General features: G+C 57.4%; 2 protein-coding genes and 2 long non-coding RNA genes across 13 annotated transcripts in view; 1 reads left to right on the forward strand and 3 right to left on the reverse strand.

Moving 5' to 3' along the window:
- Positions 1-3,777, reverse strand: part of LOC144341060 (uncharacterized) — a 558,577-nt gene extending 554,800 nt beyond the window's left edge. Inside the window, exon 1 of the long non-coding RNA XR_013417644.1 lies at positions 3,692-3,777. This is a non-coding gene — a long non-coding RNA (uncharacterized LOC144341060). The remainder of the gene's footprint in view (positions 1-3,691) is intronic.
- The window catches only part of PDE6B (phosphodiesterase 6B), a 43,454-nt gene extending 24,471 nt beyond the window's left edge, over positions 1-18,983 (forward strand). For 3 of the 9 annotated variants that reach the window (XM_028848195.2, XM_078002807.1, XM_078002806.1), the window contains 19 exons: positions 259-399; positions 487-561; positions 2,162-2,226; positions 3,468-3,534; positions 4,082-4,129; positions 5,606-5,755; positions 6,094-6,237; positions 6,899-6,964; positions 8,298-8,444; positions 10,058-10,165; positions 10,429-10,538; positions 11,036-11,123; positions 11,714-11,814; positions 12,056-12,163; positions 12,863-12,926; positions 13,260-13,334; positions 14,539-14,622; positions 15,833-15,986; positions 18,228-18,983. In XM_028848195.2, the coding sequence (XP_028704028.1) occupies positions 259-399; positions 487-561; positions 2,162-2,226; positions 3,468-3,534; positions 4,082-4,129; positions 5,606-5,755; positions 6,094-6,237; positions 6,899-6,964; positions 8,298-8,444; positions 10,058-10,165; positions 10,429-10,538; positions 11,036-11,123; positions 11,714-11,814; positions 12,056-12,163; positions 12,863-12,926; positions 13,260-13,334; positions 14,539-14,622; positions 15,833-15,986; positions 18,228-18,289 (1,857 nt within the window). In that variant the 3' untranslated portion in view covers positions 18,290-18,983. Of the gene's footprint in view, positions 1-258; positions 400-486; positions 562-2,161; positions 2,227-3,467; positions 3,535-4,081; positions 4,130-5,605; positions 5,756-6,093; positions 6,253-6,898; positions 6,965-8,297; positions 8,445-10,057; positions 10,166-10,428; positions 10,539-11,035; positions 11,124-11,713; positions 11,815-12,055; positions 12,164-12,862; positions 12,927-13,259; positions 13,335-14,538; positions 14,623-15,832; positions 15,987-18,227 lie in introns of all 9 variants that reach the window. The other 6 variants (XM_078002800.1, XM_078002805.1, XM_078002801.1 and 3 more) reach the window with 5 other exon arrangements.
- LOC114678211 (uncharacterized) lies at positions 5,220-10,175 on the reverse strand. The gene is made up of 3 exons (XR_003729490.2): positions 10,017-10,175; positions 6,674-8,221; positions 5,220-6,316 (listed from the first exon to the last, which is right to left on the reverse strand). It is a non-coding gene; the product is annotated as an uncharacterized LOC114678211 (long non-coding RNA).
- Positions 18,984-20,536: 1,553 nt separating the features above from the next.
- Positions 20,537-22,509, reverse strand: ATP5ME (ATP synthase membrane subunit e). 2 transcript variants are annotated; one of them, XM_078002851.1, is made up of 4 exons: positions 22,352-22,416; positions 22,045-22,099; positions 21,432-21,530; positions 20,537-20,618 (listed from the first exon to the last, which is right to left on the reverse strand). In XM_078002851.1, the coding sequence occupies exons 1-4, from the start codon at positions 22,385-22,387 to the stop codon at positions 20,599-20,601; spliced, it is 210 nt and encodes a 69-aa protein (XP_077858977.1). In that variant the 5' UTR covers positions 22,388-22,416; the 3' UTR covers positions 20,537-20,598. The 2 variants fall into 2 exon arrangements, with proteins under 2 accessions (XP_077858977.1, XP_077858979.1); XM_078002853.1 differs by lacking the exon at positions 22,045-22,099 and having other exon boundaries at positions 22,352-22,509.
- Positions 22,510-22,512: the final 3 nt, after the last annotated feature.

The following is a 22,512-nucleotide window of genomic DNA, read 5'->3' on the forward strand; positions in this document are numbered from 1 at the left end:
TGATCAGGGACGTGACCGCAGCCTGGAGGCCTCACTGCCAGCCGGTTCCCAGGCCCCGCGCGTGTGGGTGCCACACGCTCAGATGAAACCTGGCCACGGAGCCGCCAATCAGGGTCTGTGCCGGGCTCCACGGCTGGGCAGGTGGTCAGATGCGGGAGCGCACCTGTGTGTCAGGCTTGAGTTGACCCCGTGCTGCTGTGGTCAGACAGGCGTGAGGGTGGGGTGGCCGCAGGCCCACAGGTGTGCCCCTCCCTGCAGGTGCTGCTGTGGTCGGCCAACAAGGTGTTTGAGGAGCTGACGGACATCGAGAGGCAGTTCCACAAGGCCTTCTACACGGTGCGGGCCTACCTCAACTGTGAGCGCTACTCTGTGGGCCTCCTGGACATGACCAAGGAGAAGGTGAGGCTTCAGCGGCTCAGGGACCCCCTGCCTGGCCCGACCCAGGTCCCACGCTGACGGCCCCACCCTCACCTCTTCTCTGCCCAGGAATTTTTTGACGTGTGGCCTGTGCTGATGGGAGAGTCCCAGCCGTACTCGGGCCCACGCACGCCGGATGGCCGGGTGAGTCTTAGGGGAGGGGCCCAGGGCCCGTCCACATGCCTCTGCTTCCCTGGCTCCAACTTCAGGGCAGGAGAAGGAGGGATAGGGGTAGGGTTTGGGGAGGTGGGAACTGGCGGGGGGGGCTCCCGGGTGCCTGTCTGTCGTCTCCACCAGGCTCCCCTACTGCTGCGCTCCAGGGATGGGGTGTCCAGGGCTGGTCCCCAAACGAGGGCCGCCAGGCTGGCTGTGAAGGCCCACGTCGGCTCTGATTGCGGGGACTCCTGCTGCCCCATCTCCCCGCGTGGGACCTCCTGTGCACGTGTAGGGTGTGTGTGTGTGTGTGTGAGAGTACGGGCCCAGCTTGTGCGTGGGATTGTGTGAGACACAGACTGGGAAGACAGATCTAAACCACGGCGTGTGATGCGTGTCCCGTGAGTATTGGTGACGGTCTGCTTGTGTGTGGACGTGGGTGTGAGTGCGTCCGCGCTCGTAGAATTCCTGTGCACGGCAGAAACATCTCGTCATGTGTGTACACATGCACAGTTACATGTGTGGGGTGTGCATGTGTGTGCATGTGTGTGTCTGTGTGTAACTGTGTGTGTGCGTGTGGGAGCCCCTGAGAGCTTGGCCAGGCTGTGTGTGTCTGCATGTAACTGTGTGTGTGTAACTGTGTGTGTGTAACTGTGTGTGTGTGTAACTGTGTGTGTGCGTGTGGAGCTTGGCCAGGCTGTGTGTGTCTGTGTGTAACTGTGTGTGTGTAACTGTGTGTGTGCGTGTGGAGCTTGGCCAGGCTGTGTGTGTCTGTGTGTAACTGTGTGTGTGTAACTGTGTGTGTGCATGTGGAGCTTGGCCAGGCTGTGTGTGTCTGTGTGTAACTGTGTGTGTGTAACTGTGTGTGTGTAAGTGTGTGTGTGTGTGTAGCTTGGCCAGGCTGTGTGTGTCTGTGTGTAACTGTGTGTGTGTGTAACTGTGTGTGTGTAACTGTGTGTGTGTAACTGTGTGTGTGCGTGTGGAGCTTGGCCAGGCTGTGTGTGTCTGTGTGTAACTGTGTGTGTGTGTAACTGTGTGTGTGCGTGTGGAGCTTGGCCAGGCTGTGTGTGTGTGTAACTGTGTGTGTGTAACTGTGTGTGTGTAACTGTGTGTGTGCGTGTGGAGCTTGGCCAGGCTGTGTGTGTCTGTGTGTAACTGTGTGTGTGTAACTGTGTGTGTGTAAGTGTGTGTGTGTGTGGAGCTTGGCCAGGCTGTGTGTGTCTGTGTGTAACTGTGTGTGTGTGTAACTGTGTGTGTGCGTGTGGAGCTTGGCCAGGCTGTGTGTGTCTGTGTGTAACTGTGTGTGTGTAACTGTGTGTGTGTAAGTGTGTGTGTGTGTGGAGCTTGGCCAGGCTGTGTGTGTCTGTGTGTAACTGTGTGTGTGTAACTGTGTGTGTGTGTGTGGAGCTTGGCCAGGCTGTGTGTGTCTGTGTGTAACTGTGTGTGTGTAACTGTGTGTGTGTAACTGTGTGTGTGCATGTGGAGCTTGGCCAGGCTGTGTGTGTCTGTGTGTAACTGTGTGTGTGTAACTGTGTGTGTGCGTGTGGAGCTTGGCCAGGCAACCCACCGACCAAGGTCTTTTGTTTCTCAGGAAATCGTCTTCTACAAAGTGATCGACTACATCCTCCATGGCAAGGAGGAAATCAAGGTCATTCCGTAAGTGCCAGGTTTTGCCAGAAGCATCCCCGGGGGAGGGACCACCCCTCAGACCCGGGCTCAGCCTCCAGGGCCATCCTCCCAGGGCCTCCCATGGTGTGGTCAGCAGCGCCGGCCTGGTCCGGCCCCACCTGTGGTGCTCTGTGTGCCGTGGGGCATAGTGGAGTGGGGGGTGAGACAGAAGCCAACTCACTGTTCTGGGAGATGGTGAGGAGGACGTGGGCAGCGGAGGAGCCTGAGTCACTGTGGACATCCAGAGTGGACGTCCAGGGACCAGGCAAGCTGTCCAGGTGGCCTCGTTAGCACCAATTGAGCATGAAGTCTCCAGGACCTGACCCTGTCTCCACCAGCCCAACCCAGACAGTGGAGCCTCCAGCTGGGAGGCCGAGTCTTGGCCCTGTGGGGCTGGAAGAGGAGGGAAGTCCAGTCCGGAGGTCAGGGCAGGACTCCAGCCAAGGGAGGGACAGCTGTGTGGCCCAGTGGCCCTGTGATCCCATAAGCCTATCGGGACCCTATCCCCAGACCCCAAGCAGGAACCAGGATCCAGGTGCCAGGCTTGAGCACAAGTCAGGGTCAGGGTGGCAGGGCAGGCACCAACGCTGAGTCCTAGAAGACAGGCTGAAGCCACACAGCCTCCAGAGAGGGAAGGGTTCCAAGAGCGAGGGGCCCCAGCATGGCAGCGTGGAGAGGAGGGAGAAGGAAGCACAGCCGTCCTCCAACCCGCACCCTGGCCTCCTCAGCCCCCTGGAGCTCAGAGAAGAGAGTAAATGCTGAGGATGGCACACTGCGCCAGAGACCCCCAGACCCCTGCACACATGCCCAGTCCATCTGACTCCTGCACATACACGTCCAGCCCAGCCCAGTCCCTCTGACCCCTGCACACACATGTCCAGCCCGGCCTGGTGCCCCTCACCCCTGCACACACACGTCCAGCCCAGCCCGGCCCCTCTCACCCCTGCACACCTACATCTAGGCCAGCCCTGCACTTCTGACCCCTACACACACACGTGCAGCCCAGCCCGGCCCCTCTCACCCCTGCACACACACGTCCTGCCCAGCCCAGCCCCTCACCCCTGCACACACACGTCCAACCCAGGCCTGGCCCACCTGACCCCTGCACACACACGTCCAGTCCAGCCCAGCCCCTCTCACCCCAGCACACACATGTCCAGTTCATGTGACCCGTGCACGCACACGTCCAGTCCGGCCTGGCCCATCTGACCCCTGCTCTCTGCCCGCAGCACACCCCCAGCCGATCACTGGGCCCTGGCCAGCGGCCTTCCAAGCTACGTGGCGGAAAGCGGCTTTGTGAGTCCCGTGCTGTCTGGAGCCCCCACAGCCTTACCCTCGCTGGGTGCAGCGATGTGTGCTTGTCCTTGTCTCTGCCACGTCCCAGGCTCCTGGCCGGCCTCCGTGTGCCTCAGCGAGCCCCCAGCTGCTCTGCTTTGCCTACTTAGAAGCTCACCTCGGCCGGGCGCGGTGGCTCAAGCCTGTAATCCCAGCACTTTGGGAGGCCGAGGCGGGTGGATCACGAGGTCAGGAGATCGAGACTATCCTGGCTAACATGGTGAAACCCCGTCTCTACTAAAAATACAAAAAACTAGCCGGGCGTGGTGGCGGGCGCCTGTAGTCTCAGCTACTCGGGAGGCTGAGGCAGGAGAATGGCGTGAACCCGGGAGGCGGAGCTTGCAGTGAGCCGAGATCACGCCACTGCACTCCAGCCTGGGAGACACAGCGAGACTCCGTCTCAAAAAAAAAAAAAAAAAGAAGCTCACCTCAGGGCCACATAGGCCATTTTAGATCATGATAGACCCTCAGCTGCTTTGGATGAAATCGTTTTTTGATCCTTTTTCAGATTTGTAACATCATGAATGCTTCCGCTGATGAAATGTTCACATTTCAGGTATCTGTCCATGCCTTGGTAGAAATAATACTTGCTTACAAAAGAAGAGGTTTTGATTCAGCAATAATGAAGTGAATTAGTTTTTGCCACTTAAGAAACAACCTCAGCCGGTGTGGTGGCTCACGCCTGTTATCCCAGCACTTTGGGAGGCCACGGCAGGTGGATCACCTGAGGTTAGGGGTTCAAGACCAACCTGGCCAACATGGTGAAACACTGTCTCTACTAAAAATACAAAAAATAATTAGAGGCTGGGCACGGTGGCTCACACCTGTGATCCCAGCACTTCTGGAGGCCAAGGCAGGCGGATCACGAGGTCAGGAGATCGAGACCATCCTGGCTGACACGGTGAAACCCCGTCTCTACTAAAAATACAAAAAAAAAATTAGCCAGGCATGGTGGTGGGCGCCTGTGGTCCCAGCTACATGGGAGGCTGAGGCAGGAGAATGGCGGGAACCCAGGAGGTGGAGCTTGCAGTGAGCCGAGATCGCGCCACTGCACTCCAGCCTGGGCGACAGAGCAAGACTCCGTCTCAAAAAAAAAAAAAAAAAAGAATTAGAATTAGCTGGGTGTGATCTCAGCTACTCAGGAGACTGAGGCAGGAGGATTGCTTGAATCCGGGAGGTGGAAGTGGTAGTGAGCTGAGATCACGTCACTGCACTCCAGCCTGGGTGACAGAGCAAGATTCCGTCTCAAAAAAACAAAAAAGAAACAAGTTCGAAGTCCCAGCAGCTGGCCAGAAGCCTGTATTTCATGCTCACTGGTCTGGAGGTCGGCTGAGGCTCAGTGGGGCTAAGCTGATCTTAGCTGGACTCGCTGGGTTCGCTGGGCCAGACAGGGCTCGGCTGGACAAGGGTTTGAGTCTGCTCCACGCACGTCCATCTGGGGCTGCATGACCAGGGCAGGCTCACTCCTGGGGAAGGTGGAGGGCCAACCGGGCTGGTCCAAACACACTTTGTCCCTGGGGGCCTCCTCTGGGAACCAGCCCACCGTCCATATTTCACTGGCCGGGCCCAGGACCCGTGGGATGGGAGACAGGAGCAACCATATCATTCCCAGGGTCCAGGGCAAATAAAAACATGGGGCCCCTTGATTAGCAATTAATTATGAAGAACTTTAAGAGGGTGACAGCAGAGCACTCAGCCACACACGGGACGGAGAGCGGCTCCTCAGGACCCCAGCCCCACACGCACCTGTGAGGCCGTGACCGCAGCCCCCACACACACATCTGTGAAACCACCCCTGGTGGGAAAACAGCCTCTACCTCCTCCAGTGGGAAAATATCATGACACAAAAACCATGGACATAAACTCCAAATGCAAAGAGGGAGAGCGGGAGAGAGGGAATGCAGAGAGCAGAGACAGGAATGAGTCCAGTTGTCACGGCTCTAGGGGAGAAGACGTGAGGTCACTCTTCCCGGCCACACTGGGTCAGGGCCAGCCTCAGGGCAGAGCTCAGCTCTGGACACCGCTCCCGCAGGAAGGGGCCCTGGATGACTCCGGGTGGCTCATCAAGAATGTGCTGTCCATGCCCATTGTCAACAAGAAGGAGGAGATCGTGGGGGTCGCCACGTTTTACAACAGGAAAGACGGGAAGCCCTTTGATGAACAGGACGAGGTTCTCATGGAGGTAAGCACCTGGGCAGACGTGGTTCCGCCGGGGATGCCCTGCGAGGGGTGGGGCCTGTGCAGTGTGGGGGCCTCCCTACCACGCATTCAACCGTGCGTGCGTGCTCATGTGCGTGTTATGTACGTGTGGTGCGCGTGCGGCCAGGGAGAGGATGACAAAGGGCCCCCCCCCGGGCAGGGGACTCTGTAGAGCACCCGGGAGACCCCGCACGGAAGCACTGCAACACCACGGTGGCAGCCCCAGGACCTGCCTGCCAAGCCACGGGCCCGGGCGCACGGGCACACGGGAGGGGGCGCGCCAGGAGCACTGAGCGCCGGTGACACTGCCACCCCCTCCAGTCCCTGACACAGTTCCTGGGCTGGTCAGTGATGAACACCGACACCCACGACAAGATGAACAAGCTGGAGAACCGCAAGGACATCGCACAGGACATGGTCCTTTACCACGTGAAGTGTGACAGGGACGAGATCCAGCTCATCCTGGTGCGGCGGGGGCAGGTCGTCCAGGGGTCACCCAGGGGTCATGGCTGTGCGGCAGGGGCACGTCACCCAGGGGTCATAGCTGTGCGGTGGGAACAGATCGCCAGGGGTCACAGATGTGCGGCAGAGGCAGGTCGCCCAGGGGTCATGGCTCCCTCTGTGCAGTGGGGGGCCAGGTCACTCAGGGGTCACAGTGGGGGCAGGTCGCCCAGGGGTCACAGGTGTGCAGTGGGGCCAGGCTACCCAGGGGTCACAGCTCTCTCTGTGTGGCGGGGGCACGGCCCTGGGGCCAGAGCCGAGTACAGCCCCGGCATGCCCCCTGAGATCTCTCTGTCTGCATAGCTCCGGTACCCCTTCCCTGTGCTCAATCTCCCCAGCCAGTGTGGCCTTGTGTGGCCAGAGCCCTCCTGGTCATCATGAGAGAGTCCCATCATTATACCTGAGGACTGTAAAGCAGTGCCCAAGAGACAAGGCAGGTGGGAAAGTGAGCAGGCCGTGCACACGGTCGTTTGTCTCCAGATCAGAGGCTGCCACGGCCTTCCCAAGGAGAAAGCATGAGCTCTTGGCAGCACCTTCCTCCAGCTCACACGGGGTGGACGCACTGCTGTCACCTTGTCCCACACGCGAGGCTCCTTCTTGTGACACATCTGTGTCTCTGTGCTAGCCAACCAGAGCCCGCCTGGGGAAGGAGCCTGCTGACTGCGATGAGGACGAGCTGGGCGAAATCCTGGTAAGAACCTCACTCCCGTCCCTCCCGTGGAGGCCGGCCACGTGTGAGGCTGGGAGGAAGCATTCTCCATTCTCCGGGACCCGAGGGTGCTTTGCACACACAGTGACATCGGGGATGTTGGTGCTCTGTGTGTGTGTGTACTTGTGTATCTAAGCACCTCCGTGTACGTGTGTCTGCCTAAGCTTTCAGTCTCAGCCAGTGTGTCTCTGAGTGTTTGCATGACCAGAATGTGGGTTTGATGTCTGCACTCCTGAGTGTATCTTCGTGTCTTCCTGTCTCCTCTGTGCTTTGCCAGATGTTTAGTCTTCACCAGATGTTTAGTGGGCCTGACTTGGACTAAGTGTCCGTCTACGTCATTTCTGCTGTCGAGTGCCTAGGTGCCTGCAACACCCAGTGTGTGTGCATCTGCATGTGTGCACACACGGGGGTGTCTGTGTGTGTGTGCACAGATGTGTACACATGTGCACATGTGTGTGCACATGTGGATGTCTGTGTGCATGTGTGTGCACATGTGGGTGTGCATGTGTGTGCATGCATATGAGTATGCACGTGTACATATGTGGGGGTGTGTGCACGTGTGTGTGCGCACACATGGGTGTTTATGTGTGTGTGCTCATGTGTGCACAGGTGGGTGTGTATTGTGTGCGCATGTGTGTGCATATGGGTATATAGAGACACATGCTTGTGTGTGTCTCCCAGAGACCATTGCTGGATCAGTGTGGGGATTACATGGTGTCCCCATCATCCTGTGTCTGCCTGTGCAATTCACCCAGAATCTCCCGGGGCCGTGTGCCTTGTGAGGAGGCCTTGGGCCGAGCATGGGAATGTGCTAGTGAGTCCACTGTTGTGTGTGTTACCTCATGGCTGTGTGTGAGCCTACATGTGTGAGTCTGCACGTGTGTGCCTGCGTGTCTGTGGGTGTGCCTGGGTGCTCATGTGTGCGCCTGTGTGTCCACACTGGTGCCTTTGTATTCACGGGAGTGGCCGTGTGTCCAGGTGTGCCTGTGTCACGTGTGTGTCTGTATCCGTGTGTGTGTGTGTTTCTTTTCATGTGCACACCTTTGTGTTTTCTTATTTCAACAACATCACCCTGTCCACCCAACTGGGCAAGTTCTTCACTGTTGGGCCACAGGGTAGAAGAGGGGAGAGTGAGGCTGAGTCACGGGGGCGTGTGAGCAGCCTGGGATACAGGCTGGAGCGCCGGAATGACACGTCTCCTCATAGATGCCTGGGGTGTCTGAGGCTTGACAGGGGATCCTGAGAGAAGAAAGGATGAGAAGTAAGTGAGGGCTGTGGCAAGCCAACTTCCCTCAGCCCACAATCCCTCCCACAGAAGGAGGAGCTGCCAGGGCCCACCACATTTGACATCTACGAATTCCACTTCTCTGACCTGGAGTGCACTGAACTGGACCTGGTCAAATGTGGCATCCAGATGTACTACGAGCTGGGCGTGGTCCGAAAATTCCAGATCCCCCAGGAGGTGGGAGACACCGCAGGGCGCATAGTCAGGTCCCTGAGGGCGCCCAGGATGTGGGGATGGGGATGTGGTCACGGCCTCAGTTTCCCCAGGAGATAATGGGGACGGAATTGGGGGTTCCAGATCCCACAGGAAGTTTAGAAGGCAGACATGTTCATCACAGAACAGGTAAAATGCATACGGGAAGTAAGCATAAAACAAATAATTGGATGGCTGGATTGATGGGTGGCTGGGTGGGTGGAAAGCAGGAAGGAAGGAGGGAGGTTAGGAAGGAAGGAAGGAAGGAAGGAAGGAAGGAAGGAAGGAAGGAAAGAAGGAAGGAAGGAAAGAAGGCAGGCAAACAGGTAAGCAGAAAGAAACAAAGAATAAATGAATGGATGGGCGGGTGGGCCAGTGGCAGTTGGATGGTCGGATAAATGGATGGATGGGCGGGTGGGCCAGTGGCGGTTGGATGGTCGGATAAATGGGTGGATGGGCAGGTGGGCCAGTGGTAGTTGGATGGCTGGATAAATGGGTGGATGGGTGGGTGGGCCAGTGGTAGTTGGATGGTTGGATAAGTGAATGGATGGATGGATGGATGGATGGATGGATGGATGGAAGGAGAAGTGGGTGGATGAGTGATAGATGAGTAGGTGGGTCAATTCATGAATTAAGAGATGGGTCGATGAATGGGTGAATGGATGGGTGGACAGCAGATGGATGGTGAATGGATAGATTTAAAGTTTTATTATTAGGAGTTCCAAGGGATTTGATCATTAGGCACATCATCCGGCAATCACAGGGGATCTGGTGTGGGGTGCTGAGGAAATGGAGGCATCCTGTCACCTAAACAGAGAGCACAAAGCGGCCATCCAGGTTTGGCCGCAGCGGCGCTCCTCGGAGACCCCATGGCTTTCCCAGCCCTCATCCACAGCTCTGTGCCCTCCCTGGGTTCTCCTGCTCTGCCCTGCTTCCAACGTTGCATCTCAGGGGGCTTCCCACAGCCCAAGGAAGAGAATCCTCTTTTCTCATGCCCCTCTGAGAACAGGTGCAGCAGGCCGGCATTTTCAAAATAAATTTTACTAAATACTAAGGGAAAACACTCAAGAAAAGGTGTATATTTTTGCAAAGAAATATTTGCAGAATGAAAAATATTTCCAAATAATTTTCTGACCCTAAAAATCACAATGGCTGCAGGAAAAGCTCCCAGTGACCAGCATTCTCTTGCCCTGCAGACGTCAGCTCTACCATCCCAGCCTGCAGCCCACACATTCTGCTCATTCAAATGTCCATGCCTAAAACTGACATCTTAAAATGTGCTGTGTCCCCAGGGGTCCTCCTCCCAGCTTGAGGCCAGGCAGTCGGATGGAGGCCGGGCAGCCCCTGAAGGCTGGGGCTGTTCTCAGCTCCTGCCCTGCCTGGCTCCACCCCATAGGTGCCAATGTGGCAGCCCCTACCCAGGAAGGCCAGCGGAGGCCAGGGGGAAACGCAGGGTTGGGGAAGGTCGGGGAGTCCAGGAGACAGGGTGTGGGGTTGACTGCACGGAGCAGAGCTTCCACTATGAAGTCAACCACATGTGCCACTCTGGCGACTTACACACTGGCCGCCGGAGCCCTGTGTCCTCTCGGCTCCCCTAGGTCCTGGTGCGGTTCCTGTTCTCCATCAGCAAAGGGTATCGGAGAATCACCTACCACAACTGGCGTCACGGCTTCAACGTGGCCCAGACGATGTTCACGCTGCTTATGGTGCGTGGCTGCCAGAATGACCAGGGTTGTGCAGGCCCTCCTGGTACCAAGGGCAGCGCTCATGCACCCGGGGGGATGAGATGGGGGTCCTCCCAGGGCAGAGGGATGGAGGAGGGCAATGCCCTCTGACACCGCACACCCCGCCCCCAAGTCCTGCAGTGGTTGGAGGGCACCCGGGCCGACTCCTCTGCCATCCCAGCCCCTCACCACTCCCCACCCTGCTGGAGCCAGGACCGGTGAGCAAGGCGGCCCTGTCTCTACAGACCGGCAAACTGAAGAGCTACTACACAGACCTGGAGGCCTTCGCCATGGTGACAGCTGGCCTGTGCCACGACATCGACCACCGCGGCACCAACAACCTGTACCAGATGAAGTAGGCACCGCAGGCAGGCGTGTGAACTAGCCCTCCATCAACTCCACGCCCTTGGCATGAATCAGGCTCCACATAACAGACTATGTAGAAAGTGGAGTCCACAGCCGGGGCAGTGGTCCACACCTGTACTCCAGCACTGTGGGAGGCCAAGGCGAGCAGACTGCTTGAGCCCAGGAGTTCGAGACCAGCCTGGGCAATATGGCAAGATCTCTCCTCTACAAAAACTTAAAAAAAAAAAAAAAAAAAGCTGTGTATGGTGGCGCACGCCTGTGGTCCCAGCTACTTAGGAGGCTGAGGTGGGAGGATCACTTGAGCCCAGGAGGTCAAAGCTGTGTTGAGCCATGACTGCACCACTGCACTCCAGCCTGGGTGACAGAGCCAGACTCTGTCTCAAAAAAAAGAAAGAAAGAAAGTGGGGCTCATCTGGAGGGGCTGCAGAGCAGAGGGTGGGCTGAGGGCAGGTCCCATCAGCCTCACCCCCACCACCTGTGTGACAGGTCCCAGAATCCCTTGGCTAAACTCCACGGCTCCTCGATTTTGGAGCGGCACCACCTGGAGTTTGGGAAGTTCCTGCTCTCCGAGGAGGTTGGTATCCTCGTTTTCGGTTTCTGCTGTGGGCGCTGGGGATGCAGCGTCTGCAGGACCGCAGAGCCCTATCCTGCGGAGCAGGGTTCTGATGCGGAGGGTGAGCACTGGGTGGGTGAGCACTGGGTGAGGGCGGCAGAGAAGGCCCAGGGCCGAGGCTGGGGGCAGGTGCATCGGAGGCTCTGGGAAGACGCTTGTGGGGCTTGAGCCACATCTGGAAAGGACCCCTCGTGGGGTGGGGTGGAAGCCGAGGGGGAAGCGGCCTGGGACCCACCAGCGGGGGAATGAGGGGCAGCCAAGCCCTGAGTGGCCCCCAAGGACCTGGACCCTCAGCGGCCCCCTCCCTGCCCTCCCCGGTGGTGACCTCTGAGGCCATCTGCGTCCCAAGCCGACGACCCCGGGCGGGAGCCGCTGGCGGAGGTCTGGGCACCCTGAGGAGGGCCCTGAGCAGCAGGAGGATTTAGGGGTCCCGCCCACCGAGGGCCGGAGGGCGTGAGAGGCACAGGCAGTTGGGGCGGAGGGGGCGGGGTCCCCGGGCACCCCAAGAGGTGACCGCAGGGCGCCTGACGCGCTGGGCACGACCTCTGCAGACCCTGAACATCTACCAGAACCTGAACCGGCGGCAGCACGAGCACGTGATCCACCTGATGGACATCGCCATCATCGCCACGGACCTGGCCCTGTACTTCAAGTGCGCGCCTTCCCGGGAGGGGCGCCTCGCGGGGCGGGCGGGAAGCCTGGGACCCCCAGCAGACACGGGGGCGCAGCGGCCGTTTAGCCCGGGGGACGCAGCCCCGGATTCTGTCCCTGCCGGCTGGTCCCGCACACCCCGATGGGGCCTCGCTCCGGCTGCGCTCCTCCCTGCAGACGGGCGCTTGGGGCGGGGTCTCCACACTTGCTCCCACCTGCACCTCCCTTGTTCCTGGGTTCAGGAAGAGAGCGATGTTTCAGAAGATCGTGGATGAGTCCAAGAACTACGAGGACAAGAAGAGCTGGGTGGAGTACCTGTCCCTGGAGACCACCCGGAAGGAGATCGTCATGTGAGCGCGGGCGGAGGGGGCACGAGGGCTGTCCTTCCCCCGCAGGGACCGGACCCACTCATCAGCTGGTTAACCCTGCAACCCTCCCCAGACGCTCTGGAGCAGGAAGAGCCGGTTGGGGCAGCTCCTAGAGGCCTGTGAAACAAATGCACCGTCCTTATTTCCCCCCAGCGCTCAGGGAGAGGGTGCAGAGGTGGGGAGCGCACAGGTACTGCCTTGGTCTGTAGCCCTTGGCAATAACTTACTTCATTTTGACTTTCCACTTTTTCACCTGTAAAATGGTGATTCACAGCCAGCGCCTTCCCAGGCTGGTCATCCCAGCACTTTGGGAGGCCAAGGTGAGTGGATCACCTGAGGTCAGGAGTTCGAGACCAGCCTGGCCAACATGGTGAAATCCCGTCTCTACTAAAAATATGAAAATTAGTCGGGCGTGGAGGCGGGCGCCTGTAATCCCAGCTACTCAGGAGGCTGAGGCACGAGAATCGGGAGGTGGAAGTTGCAGTGAGCTGAGATCGCACCATTGCACTCCAGCCTAAGTGACAGAGCAAGACTCCATCTCAAAAAAGAAAACACATATAGACCACCTGCCCTGAGCAGATGCCCATCAGCACTCATGCCCATCAGCACACATGCCCATCAGCACTCATGCCCATCAGCATGCATGCCCATCAGCACTCATGCTGGCTTGTGTGTCTGTAGGGCCATGATGATGACAGCCTGTGATCTCTCTGCCATCACCAAGCCCTGGGAAGTCCAGAGCAAGGTTAGGACACAGGGCCCTCCAGACCCAGAGTCCGCACCTCTCAGCACAGGGGACTGCTGGCGGGGGAGGTGGGGGGCAATGGGAGCCTCGCAGAGGAAAGACCATTGTTTGCAAGGAGCGCTGAGGGCTGCCTCCTCCTCCGCCTCTGGGCCAGGCCAGGGTGGCAAGGGTGGGGGTGCTGCAGTGTGCCCAACCAGAGCCCTGTTTGGTGAGGACCCTGGGGGTCTGGGGAGGAGAAGATCGAGGCTCGAGGCTCAGAGCCTCACGGGGCGGAACCAGGCCCCTCCGCATGGGCTCAGAGCTCCACAGGCAGCTGCTTTCCTGTGCCTCCAGGTCGCACTCCTTGTGGCTGCTGAGTTCTGGGAGCAAGGTGACTTGGAAAGGACAGTCTTGGATCAGCAGCCCATTGTGAGTGCTGCTTCTGGAACCTTCCACTCCTGAAATGGGCGTTAGAGACCCCTCTTGGTCCTCGGGAGCCTCGGGTCCTGGCTAGGGGTCAGGCAGGGGGTTCTGAGGTCCTGGGGCTTTATCTCAGTTTGTGGGGTCACGTGACATGCGTATGGGTGGCTCGGATCTGGGTGCAGCTGTGGCTTGAGCGATGCTTATGCAGAGGTGACATCGTTGGCACTGAAGGAACGAGGGCCACTGGCTCATCACCAAGAGCCTCTGGGTCCAGACAGCTCTGCAGGTGAACCCCAGCGGGGCCGCGAGCCATGCCCCAGGAAAGCCCTGGGGAGGGTGCTGGGGCAGAGAACGCATGGGGAGTGTCCCGGGCCCACGCTGTGGTATGATGGACAATGCCAGGGTCCTCAGGTTAGCAGCAGGGTCTGGATACCTGCTGGCAGCAGGAGAGGCGCCAGCAAATGGGAGAGGTAGGATAGGCGCCGGGGAACAGCAGAGGCAGGGCTGCCCCAGCCCCACGTGGACCAGGTGGGAGCTGTGCTTTCTCACACACCTGCTCCAGTGGGTGGTGACGGGCTGTCTGGAGCCTGCAGTGGAGAGGGCTTAGGCCAGATGCAGCCTCGGCAGGAAAGGGGGCCTTGGTTGGTCAGCAAAGCCCCAGAGGGGAAGGACAGGCAGCAGGTTCATCCCCTGGACCCGGCCTCTAGAGTCCTGTGTGGTTCACCCTCCATGGGGAGGCTGTGAGGGGACTGACAGATAGCCCAGGGCACTCAGGGTCTGACGCTAGAAACAGCTCCAGAGCACGTCTGTCTGCCCCAGGCGAGTGCATGGCAAGGTCCTGGTCAGCCAAGTGTCTGGGCAGTGCAGCTTGTCCAGGCTCGGCACTGTGTGCAGTGCCATCCCCCTCCCTGCCTCTCCCCATTTGCAAGAAGGGTCCCCAGAGCCAAGAGGGAGCAGCCCTCAGGGGACCATGGGCTGGAGCCAACAGCAGCTGTGGGAAGGAGCTGCCCACAGTTCCTAGGAGCTGTGGAGCAGCTGGCCAAGGGGGAGGGTGTCAGCTTCCCTTCCCGAGAGCCAGTTTCTGTCGGGCAGGCTCCGTCCCAGGCTGTGTCTCCATAAGCACATCTGTGTCGCAGGGTCAGGGGGCTGGGCGGGGTCCGAGGAGCTACCTCCCTGTCACTGTTCTCCCGCCCTCTGCTCCTCCCACCAGCCTATGATGGACCGAAACAAGGCGGCCGAGCTCCCCAAGCTCCAAGTGGGCTTCATCGACTTCGTGTGCACATTCGTGTACAAGGTTCGTGGTTCACGGGTGTTCCGAGGTGACTGGGGCAGTGTGGCTGGGAGCAGGCAAGGGGGCGTGGGCTGGAGTCGCGTGGACTCACACAGGGGCCCGGCGGGCGTCCTCACTGGAGCAGGGATGCCGGTGCTGGCTTCATGCCGCTCTCGAGGAGGAACATCAGTGTCCGTACCCCCACAAGTGCCCCAGCCCGTCCTCACCCTGCTGCGCCCCTGGAAGCTCTGAGCCCTTTCCCAGCCCAGAATGTCCTCCGATGGCCTCCAGGCCCACCCCAGAAGTTCCTCCTCAGTGGTCCCCGCCGCAGCCAGCACACTCTGTTTTGGGGGCCCTGGCTGCAGCCCTGTGGGTTCATTCGTCCCATGTCTGTGAACCCTCGAGGCGGGGCTGGGTCGGCCTGTCTGCTGGTGTGCCTGCCCGCAGTGGCGTTTGGAAAAGCAGGAGGAGCCACATCCCTGCTAATCTGCCACAGTCCGATGCCAGCTGAGTCTCCAAAGATGCAAGGCGGGCACTGAGGGGGAGACTCGCTGGGGCAGGGGTCTGACCGTGGGGCCCCGGTGTGATGCCCACAAGAGCCACCTGCCTCCGGCTGCTCTCCCTGGTGATGGAATCCACGCCCCAAGGAGGATGCCATGGGTTCCACATGAAGTTGTCCTGGAGTGGGACGTGCCCACTCCCCGCCCTGGGTCATCAGTGCTAGGGAGAAGGTGGGACAAGGGAGGATATTTGGGCCTGAAGTGGCCGCAGGTCACGACCCCACTGCAGGTGCCCCCCACTGCCTTCCCCACCCCGCCACACTCCATGTGTGATGTGCGCGAGTACACACGTGTGGTGTGTTGCATGATGTGTGCCGTATGTCAGGGGGAGGGATGGGAGAAGGCACTGCAGGGCCTGCTGTCCACCTGCGCCCACCACTCCTCTGGCCAGCACCCTGCCCCCACCCTCTGAGCTGTTCTGCTCATTCTCGGGTTCCTCTCCCTGCAACACTGCGGCTTAAGCATTCACACCCTAAAGCTCCCGGCTTTAATGTCACCAACACCAGCCCCAAGGTTTCTCCCTTCGTAGGGCTCTGCTGGGAAGGTGACCCCTCCGTGGCGCTCCCTCCTCCCGCCAGGCAGTTCCCCTACGAGGGGGAGGGCTGGGGAAGGGCTATCTTACTTTCGGAGAGCAGGCAGGACAGGACTCGTGGTGACTTCTCGACCCCCCTCAGGAGTTCTCCCGTTTCCACGAAGAGATCCTGCCCATGTTCGACCGACTGCAGAACAACAGGAAGGAGTGGAAGGCACTGGCTGATGAGTACGAGGCCAAAGTGAAGGCTCTGGAGGAGGAGAAGAAGGAGGAGGAGAGGGTGGCCCTCAAGAAAGGTCTGGCTCTGTGTGGCCTGCGGGGCAGGGACTCGGTGACTCTCCCAAGACGAAGTGAAAAGACAGGGCGCAGAGCAGAGTTAAAATGGAGAAAAGCAGAGCCACTTTCAAGCAGCCCCGAGGTGGACAGGGCCATGGTGCAGGGAGCGGGGCTACGGCAGGGGAGAGCAGCAGCTGACTCCATCTTGGTAGCAAACCCGAACTGAAAAGTTTCCTGTTCCTAGCCGATGAACCCCATTTTTCACTAAAGAAGTAACTACATGTTACATTCTTTATAAAACACATATAACAAGTTGTAACAAGTCAGCACACCCCCAAGTTCAAATCCCAAAGGCATCGTGGTCTTGCCATTTGCCCGCAATTGGCTACCTTAGCTCTGAGGTTTGGCATGCTATTCCCGCTACCCCATGCTGCTCCCACTACCCCGTGCTGCTCCCACTATCCCGCGCTATTCCCGCTACCCCATGCTAGTCCCACTATTCCATGCTGCTCCCACTACCCAAAGATATTCCAGCTACCCCATGCTATTCCCACTACCCCATGCTGCTCCCACTACCCCATGCTATTCCAGCTACCCTATGGTATTCCCACTATGCCATGCTATTTATCCCACTACCCCATGCTATTTCCCTACCCATGCTATTCCCGATGTCCCATGCTATTCCCCTATGCCATGCCAGTTCCCTACCCCATGTTATTCCCAGTATCCCATGCTATTCTTCACTATACCATGCTATTCCCATTATCTCATGCTATTCCCACTATCCCATGCTATTCCCCTATGCCATGCTATTTCCCTACTCCATGCTATTCTCACTGTCCCATGCTATTCTTCACCACACCATGCTATTCGCATTATCTCATGCTATTCCCACTACCCCATGCTATTCCCCATCCCATGCTATTCTCACTACCCCATGCTATTCTCACTACCCCATGCTATTCTCACTGTCTCATGCTATTCCCACTACCCCATGCTATTCCCCTATGCCATGCTGTTTCCCTACCCCATGCTATTCTCACTATCCCATGCTATTCCCACTATGCCATGCTATTCCCACTATGCCATGCTATTCCCACTATCCCATGCTATTCCCCTATGCCATGCTGTTTCCCTACCCCATGCTATTCTCACTGTCCCATGCTATTCTTCACCACACCATGCTATTCCCACTACCCCATGCTATTCCCCACCCCATGCTATTCCCACTATGCTGCACTATTTATTCCCCTACCCCATGCTATTCCCACTATGCCATGCTATTCCCACTACCCCATGCTATTCCCACTACCCCATGCTATTCCCCTATGCCATGCTATTCCCACTACTCCATGCTAGTCCCCTATGCCATACTATTTCCTTACCCCATGCTATTCCCACTATCCCATGCTATTCCCCTATGCCATGCTATTTATTCCCCTATCCCCATTATGCCATGCTATTCCCACTACCCCATGCTATTCCCACTATGCCACGCTATTTATTCTCACTGCCCCATGCTATTCCCCTACCCCATGCTATTCCCACTACCCCATGCTATTCCCCTATGCCATGCTGTTCCCACTACTCCATGCTAGTCCCCTATGCCATACTATTTCCCTACCCCATGCTATTCCCACTATCCCATGCTATTCCCCTATGCCATGCTATTTATTCCCCTATCCCCATTATGCCATGCTATTCCCACTACCCCATGCTATTCCCACTATGCCACGCTATTTATTCTCACTGCCCCATGCTATTCCCCTACCCCATGCTATTCCCACTATCCCATGCTATTCCCACTATCCCATGCTATTCCCCTATTTCATGCCATTTCACTACCCCACGCTATTCCCATTATCCCATGCTATTCCCCTACCCCATGCTATTCCCACTATCCCATGCTATTCCCACTATCCCATGCTATTCCCCTATTTCATGCCATTTCACTACCCCACGCTATTCCCATTATCCCATGCTATTCCCCTACCCCATGCTATTCCCGCTATCGCATGCTACATAAACAAGGAGACTTCAGGGCTGTGGAAGGCCATGACGAGCATAATCAGGGCACAGTGTCAACAGGGGCTAAAGCACTAAGAAAGGCTCAGCCTGGCTAATCAGCTTGAACTGGTCACAGGCCCAGGCACTGTCGTTCCTCCTGCAGGGGTTGGTAGAGGTCACACCAAGCAGGAGGGAACGAACAGGGCTGGTGTGCACAGGTGGTCCCACTCACCATCTTCCGTCTTCCCTTGCAGTAGGCACAGAAATCTGCAATGGCGGCCCAGCACCCAAGTCTTCAACCTGCTGTATCCTGTGAGCACCAGCCTGTGGGGACCCGATGGCTCCCTCAGTCTTCACCCACTAGGATGTGGGTTCTGCCTGTGGCCATTTGCTGCCAGAGGTTAGGAAGTCCAAGAAAATGACTGAAGATCATTTTGGATATTTTAATTTTTTTTTTTTTTTTGAGATGGAGTCTTGCTCTGTCACCCAGGCTGGATGGAGTGCCCTGGCACAATCTCAGCTCACTGCAACCTCCAGCTCCCAGGTTCAAGCGATTCTCGTGCCTCAGCCTCCTGAGTAGTTCGGACTACAGGCGCCGCCACCACACGCAACTAATTTTTGTATTTTCAGTACAGATGGGGTTTCACCATATTGGGCAGGCTGGTCTCAAACTCCTGACCTCAGATGATCACCCCGCCTCAGCTTCCTGAAGTGCTGGGATTACAGGCATGAGCCACCATGCGTGTTTTTATAAACTGAAGCCAACTGTGAATAAATTGTAGCTTACATTACTCATCGTTTTTGGATAGTTACCACTGGGAGGTCTTTGAAAAGGGTCCATGCATGAACTCTGAAATCACTGAGAACATTTGCAGCCACACATGTACATATGTGTATACAGGTAGACAGATGGACACAGGCCGTTTCTCATCTGGTTTAGGAAAACACACATGCTCAGAAATTCAGAATAAAATAAACAGAAAACCACTTGCCCATTATTTGTGGTAAAATGATAGCAGAAGCCACACTACATTTGACCCATCAGAAAAATTCTGCCAGAAAGGTCAAGGCCACAGGTAGAGCGGCCATCCAACTTCAGTGGTCTGAGCAGAAATGATCTGTAATGAACACCACGCAGTGGCTCTGATGGCTCCAGATGGCACCAGGAGGGGAGGGCGGGGCTGGATGCCGATGCCTGTGCACCCCCATGACTAAATATTGGTGAGCCTGGAGTAAAGGACAGAGGCAAAGAAATGGACTTCCCAGTTGAAATGGGAATTATGTTAAATTCGGGATGTTCAACTCATGATGGGAGCTCCAAAGCATTTGCTCCCGACAATGACACTTAACTAGATGGGGTCATTGGGGTGGGTGTAGGAGAGCAGCAGACGTGCCCAGCACCGCCAAAGGCCTGCAGGAAACGGGTGCTGGATTTTTTGTTTTGAGACAGTCTCACTCTGTCACCCAGGCTGGAATGTAGCGGCATGGTCTTGGCTCAATGCAACCTCCACCTTCTGGGTTCAAGCAATTCTCCTGCCTCAGCCTCCTGAGTAGCTGGGATTACAGGCACCCATCACCACAACCAGCTAATTTTTATATTTTTAGTAAAGACGGGGTTTTGCCATGTTGGCCAGACTGGTCTTGAACTCCTGACCTCAAGTGATCCGCCCACCTCAGCCTCCCAAAGTGCTGGGATTACAGGCGTGAACCACCGTGCCCAGCCTTCATTTTCATCTCACTGGTCAGAGACCCCTGGTATCCAGAGCCTGGGACTGGGATGAGGGGCTCCTAAGAGGTTCTGAAGGACCCTGCAACCAGCCCCTCTGGACGCCAGGACAGGATGTGAAAGCATCTTGCTCACTCAAACCTCACCTTAACCAAATGTCCTGAAAAGCTTGTAGGCTGCTCCTCCCTCTGGCCTCACATGTGCAAATGAACTCATTTTACAAACTGGGGCTCCAAGCCTAGATTTGTTCAAGGCATGTAATTGGGAAGTAGCAACTTCCATCCTGTTGGAGAGGGAAGTCGCTCAGGCACCACAGGACCACCTTCCTGCACAGCTCAAACAGCACTCAGGCCCTGTCCTCATGAGGTCACATCACTGGACTTTTAGTCCCAAGTCTGACCTGGCCACCTCCTGGGATCAAAGGGAGGATTTGTGAAGTGGCAGGTGGGGGCAAGGAGTTATCGTGGAGGACCCAGCTTCCAACTGTAAGGGCAGCAGCCAGTGCCCACCTCTCCCCATCCAGGAGTCTGGGCTGCTGACAGCAGCAGCCTAGAACTCAGAATCAAGACAACCCCAGTACTCATGAGGCCTCCAGCTGACTGACCATTACAGACGCCCTTTGGGGCGCCCACCTGGATGCCCCAGACAGAACAGGCAGCGCGCGTCTGTCCTTCTCGCTGTGTTTGTATGATGCATTCTGGGTCTGTGAATGGTCACGTGGATTAATACTTTTGAAACCCCCTCCCTGTCTTCCACCTCATGTGAACTGGGAGATGGACAGAACTTCAACCTAGGAGTTTGACAACCAGTGACAGCAAATGAGAAGGAGCCAGAGTATCACACATCACAGGAAGCTTTATTCATCCGCTGCTGCTCCAGAGAGAGGGTCACGGGGTCACTCACTTTAATATGCTGTCATCTTGGGCTGGAAGGTTAGAAGAAAAGCACATGTTACTACACGCAGGTAACCTAAAAAGACGTCAGCTTCCCAGTTGTTTTTGTTTGTTTTTTTGTTTTGAGATGGAGTCTCCCTCTGTCACCCAGGCTGAAGTGCAATGGTGTGATCTCAGCTCACTGCAACCTCTGCATCCCAGGTTAAAGCGATTCTCCCGCCTCAGCCTCCTGAGTAGCTGGGATTACATGTACCTGCCATCATACCTGGCTAATTTTTTTTTTTTTAGACAAAGAGTTTTGCTTTGCTGCCCAGGCTGGAGTGCAGTGGTGTGATCTCAGCTCACTGCAACCTCTGCCTCCTGGATTCAAGCACCACCTCCCAGGTTCAAGCAATTCTTGTGCCTCAGCTGAGTAGCTGGGATTACATGCCTGCCACCATGCCCGGCTGATTTTTTGTATTTTAGTAGAAATGGAGTTTCACCATCTTGCCCAGGCTGGTCTCGAACTCCTGAACTCAGGCAGTCTGCCTGTCTCGGCCTCCCAAAGTGCTAGGATTACAGGCATGAGCCACCACACCCAGCCATGCCCAGCTAATTTTTGTAGAGACAGGGTTTTACCATGTTGGTCAGGCTGGTCTTGAACTCCTGACCTCAGGTGATCTGCCCGCCTCGGCCTCCCAAAATGCTGGGATCACAGGCATGAGCCACCATGCCTGGCCAGCTTCCCTGTTTTTAAACAATCCACATCTACTTAGCTCTGCTTGAATGTCCTTCTCCATTTTCCTTATCCCTGCACAAACCTGGGAGGGACAATCTATAAGAGCTAGTGTCACACGTACCTTCTGCCAATTCTCTGGCAATCCGTTTCAGTTCATCCTGCCTCTTCTTCTCCTCTGCTTCTATCCTCCTCTCCTCTTCTGCCCGAGGTTTTAGGTAATCTGTTTGGGGGAATGCAGGGGAATAAACTTCACTGGAAATGCTGCATAAAAGGAACTGAGTCCACAGGTCAAGGTATCTTCAGCGACGCTGTGAACCAGAAGCACCTGCTGTCCCCTCTCTTTATGTCAACGAGAGTCAACGCCTGACCTTCACCCTAAAGAGTCCAATCCAGAGGCTACAGGGTCCCTGCTGCCCACTCCCTCATGCACTGGCTCACTCGTCCTCTGTGAACAGGGGCTGCCTCCCGTCAGACCTCAGCACTCCAACACCCACTCAGCACCCGTTTTCAACAAGCAGCAGCCGTTTTCGAGTCCCCCGCCCGAGCCTCAGAGGCCTGAGCTTTGGGTGAGCTGTTTCCACTCTAGGGGTCCCGCTCGGTGGAGGACACGGTCTGCCTCGCATGAGTCCCAGCCCCACTTCCAGAGCTGGAGTTCACCAAATGGCAGATGAAGAACTTCACAGGAAAGCCGAGCAGATCCCGCCCCGGCCCCGGGTCCGCCCGCGGTCACTCACTGTAGCGCGTGGCTCCGTAGGCCATACCGAGGAACAGGGCGGAGTAGCGGCCGAGCTGCGAGAGAGGTTGATCAGAGGCGGCGGGAAACCGGACTCGCGGGATGGGGGTCGCGGGAGGAGAGGGGATGGGGTCGCCGGGCAGAGATCGCAGGAGGGGTGGGGGACGGGTCGCCGGGCGAGGGTCGCCGGGCGGGGATCATGGGGGCGGGGGGCGGGGGGCGGGGGTCGCAGCCCGCGGGGTGGGAGCTGCGGGGCGGGACACGGAGGGGCCCAGAGCACTGCTCGGCGGCTGCAAAGCCTGGATCACCTTGATGAGCGGAGAGACCTCCACCGGCGGCACCATCTTGTCCCTGACCTCCGCACCGGAAGCACAACCCGCGGTCGGAGGCGGACGCCGCACAAGCCCGCAAAGCCTTGGAGGCAAAGGCGGAGCTGGACGGACGCATGCGCTGTCAGCAGCGAGAGAGC

This window comes from Macaca mulatta, chromosome 5, assembly GCF_049350105.2.
Source record: "Macaca mulatta isolate MMU2019108-1 chromosome 5, T2T-MMU8v2.0, whole genome shotgun sequence".
NCBI classification, from domain to species: domain Eukaryota; kingdom Metazoa; phylum Chordata; class Mammalia; order Primates; family Cercopithecidae; genus Macaca; species Macaca mulatta.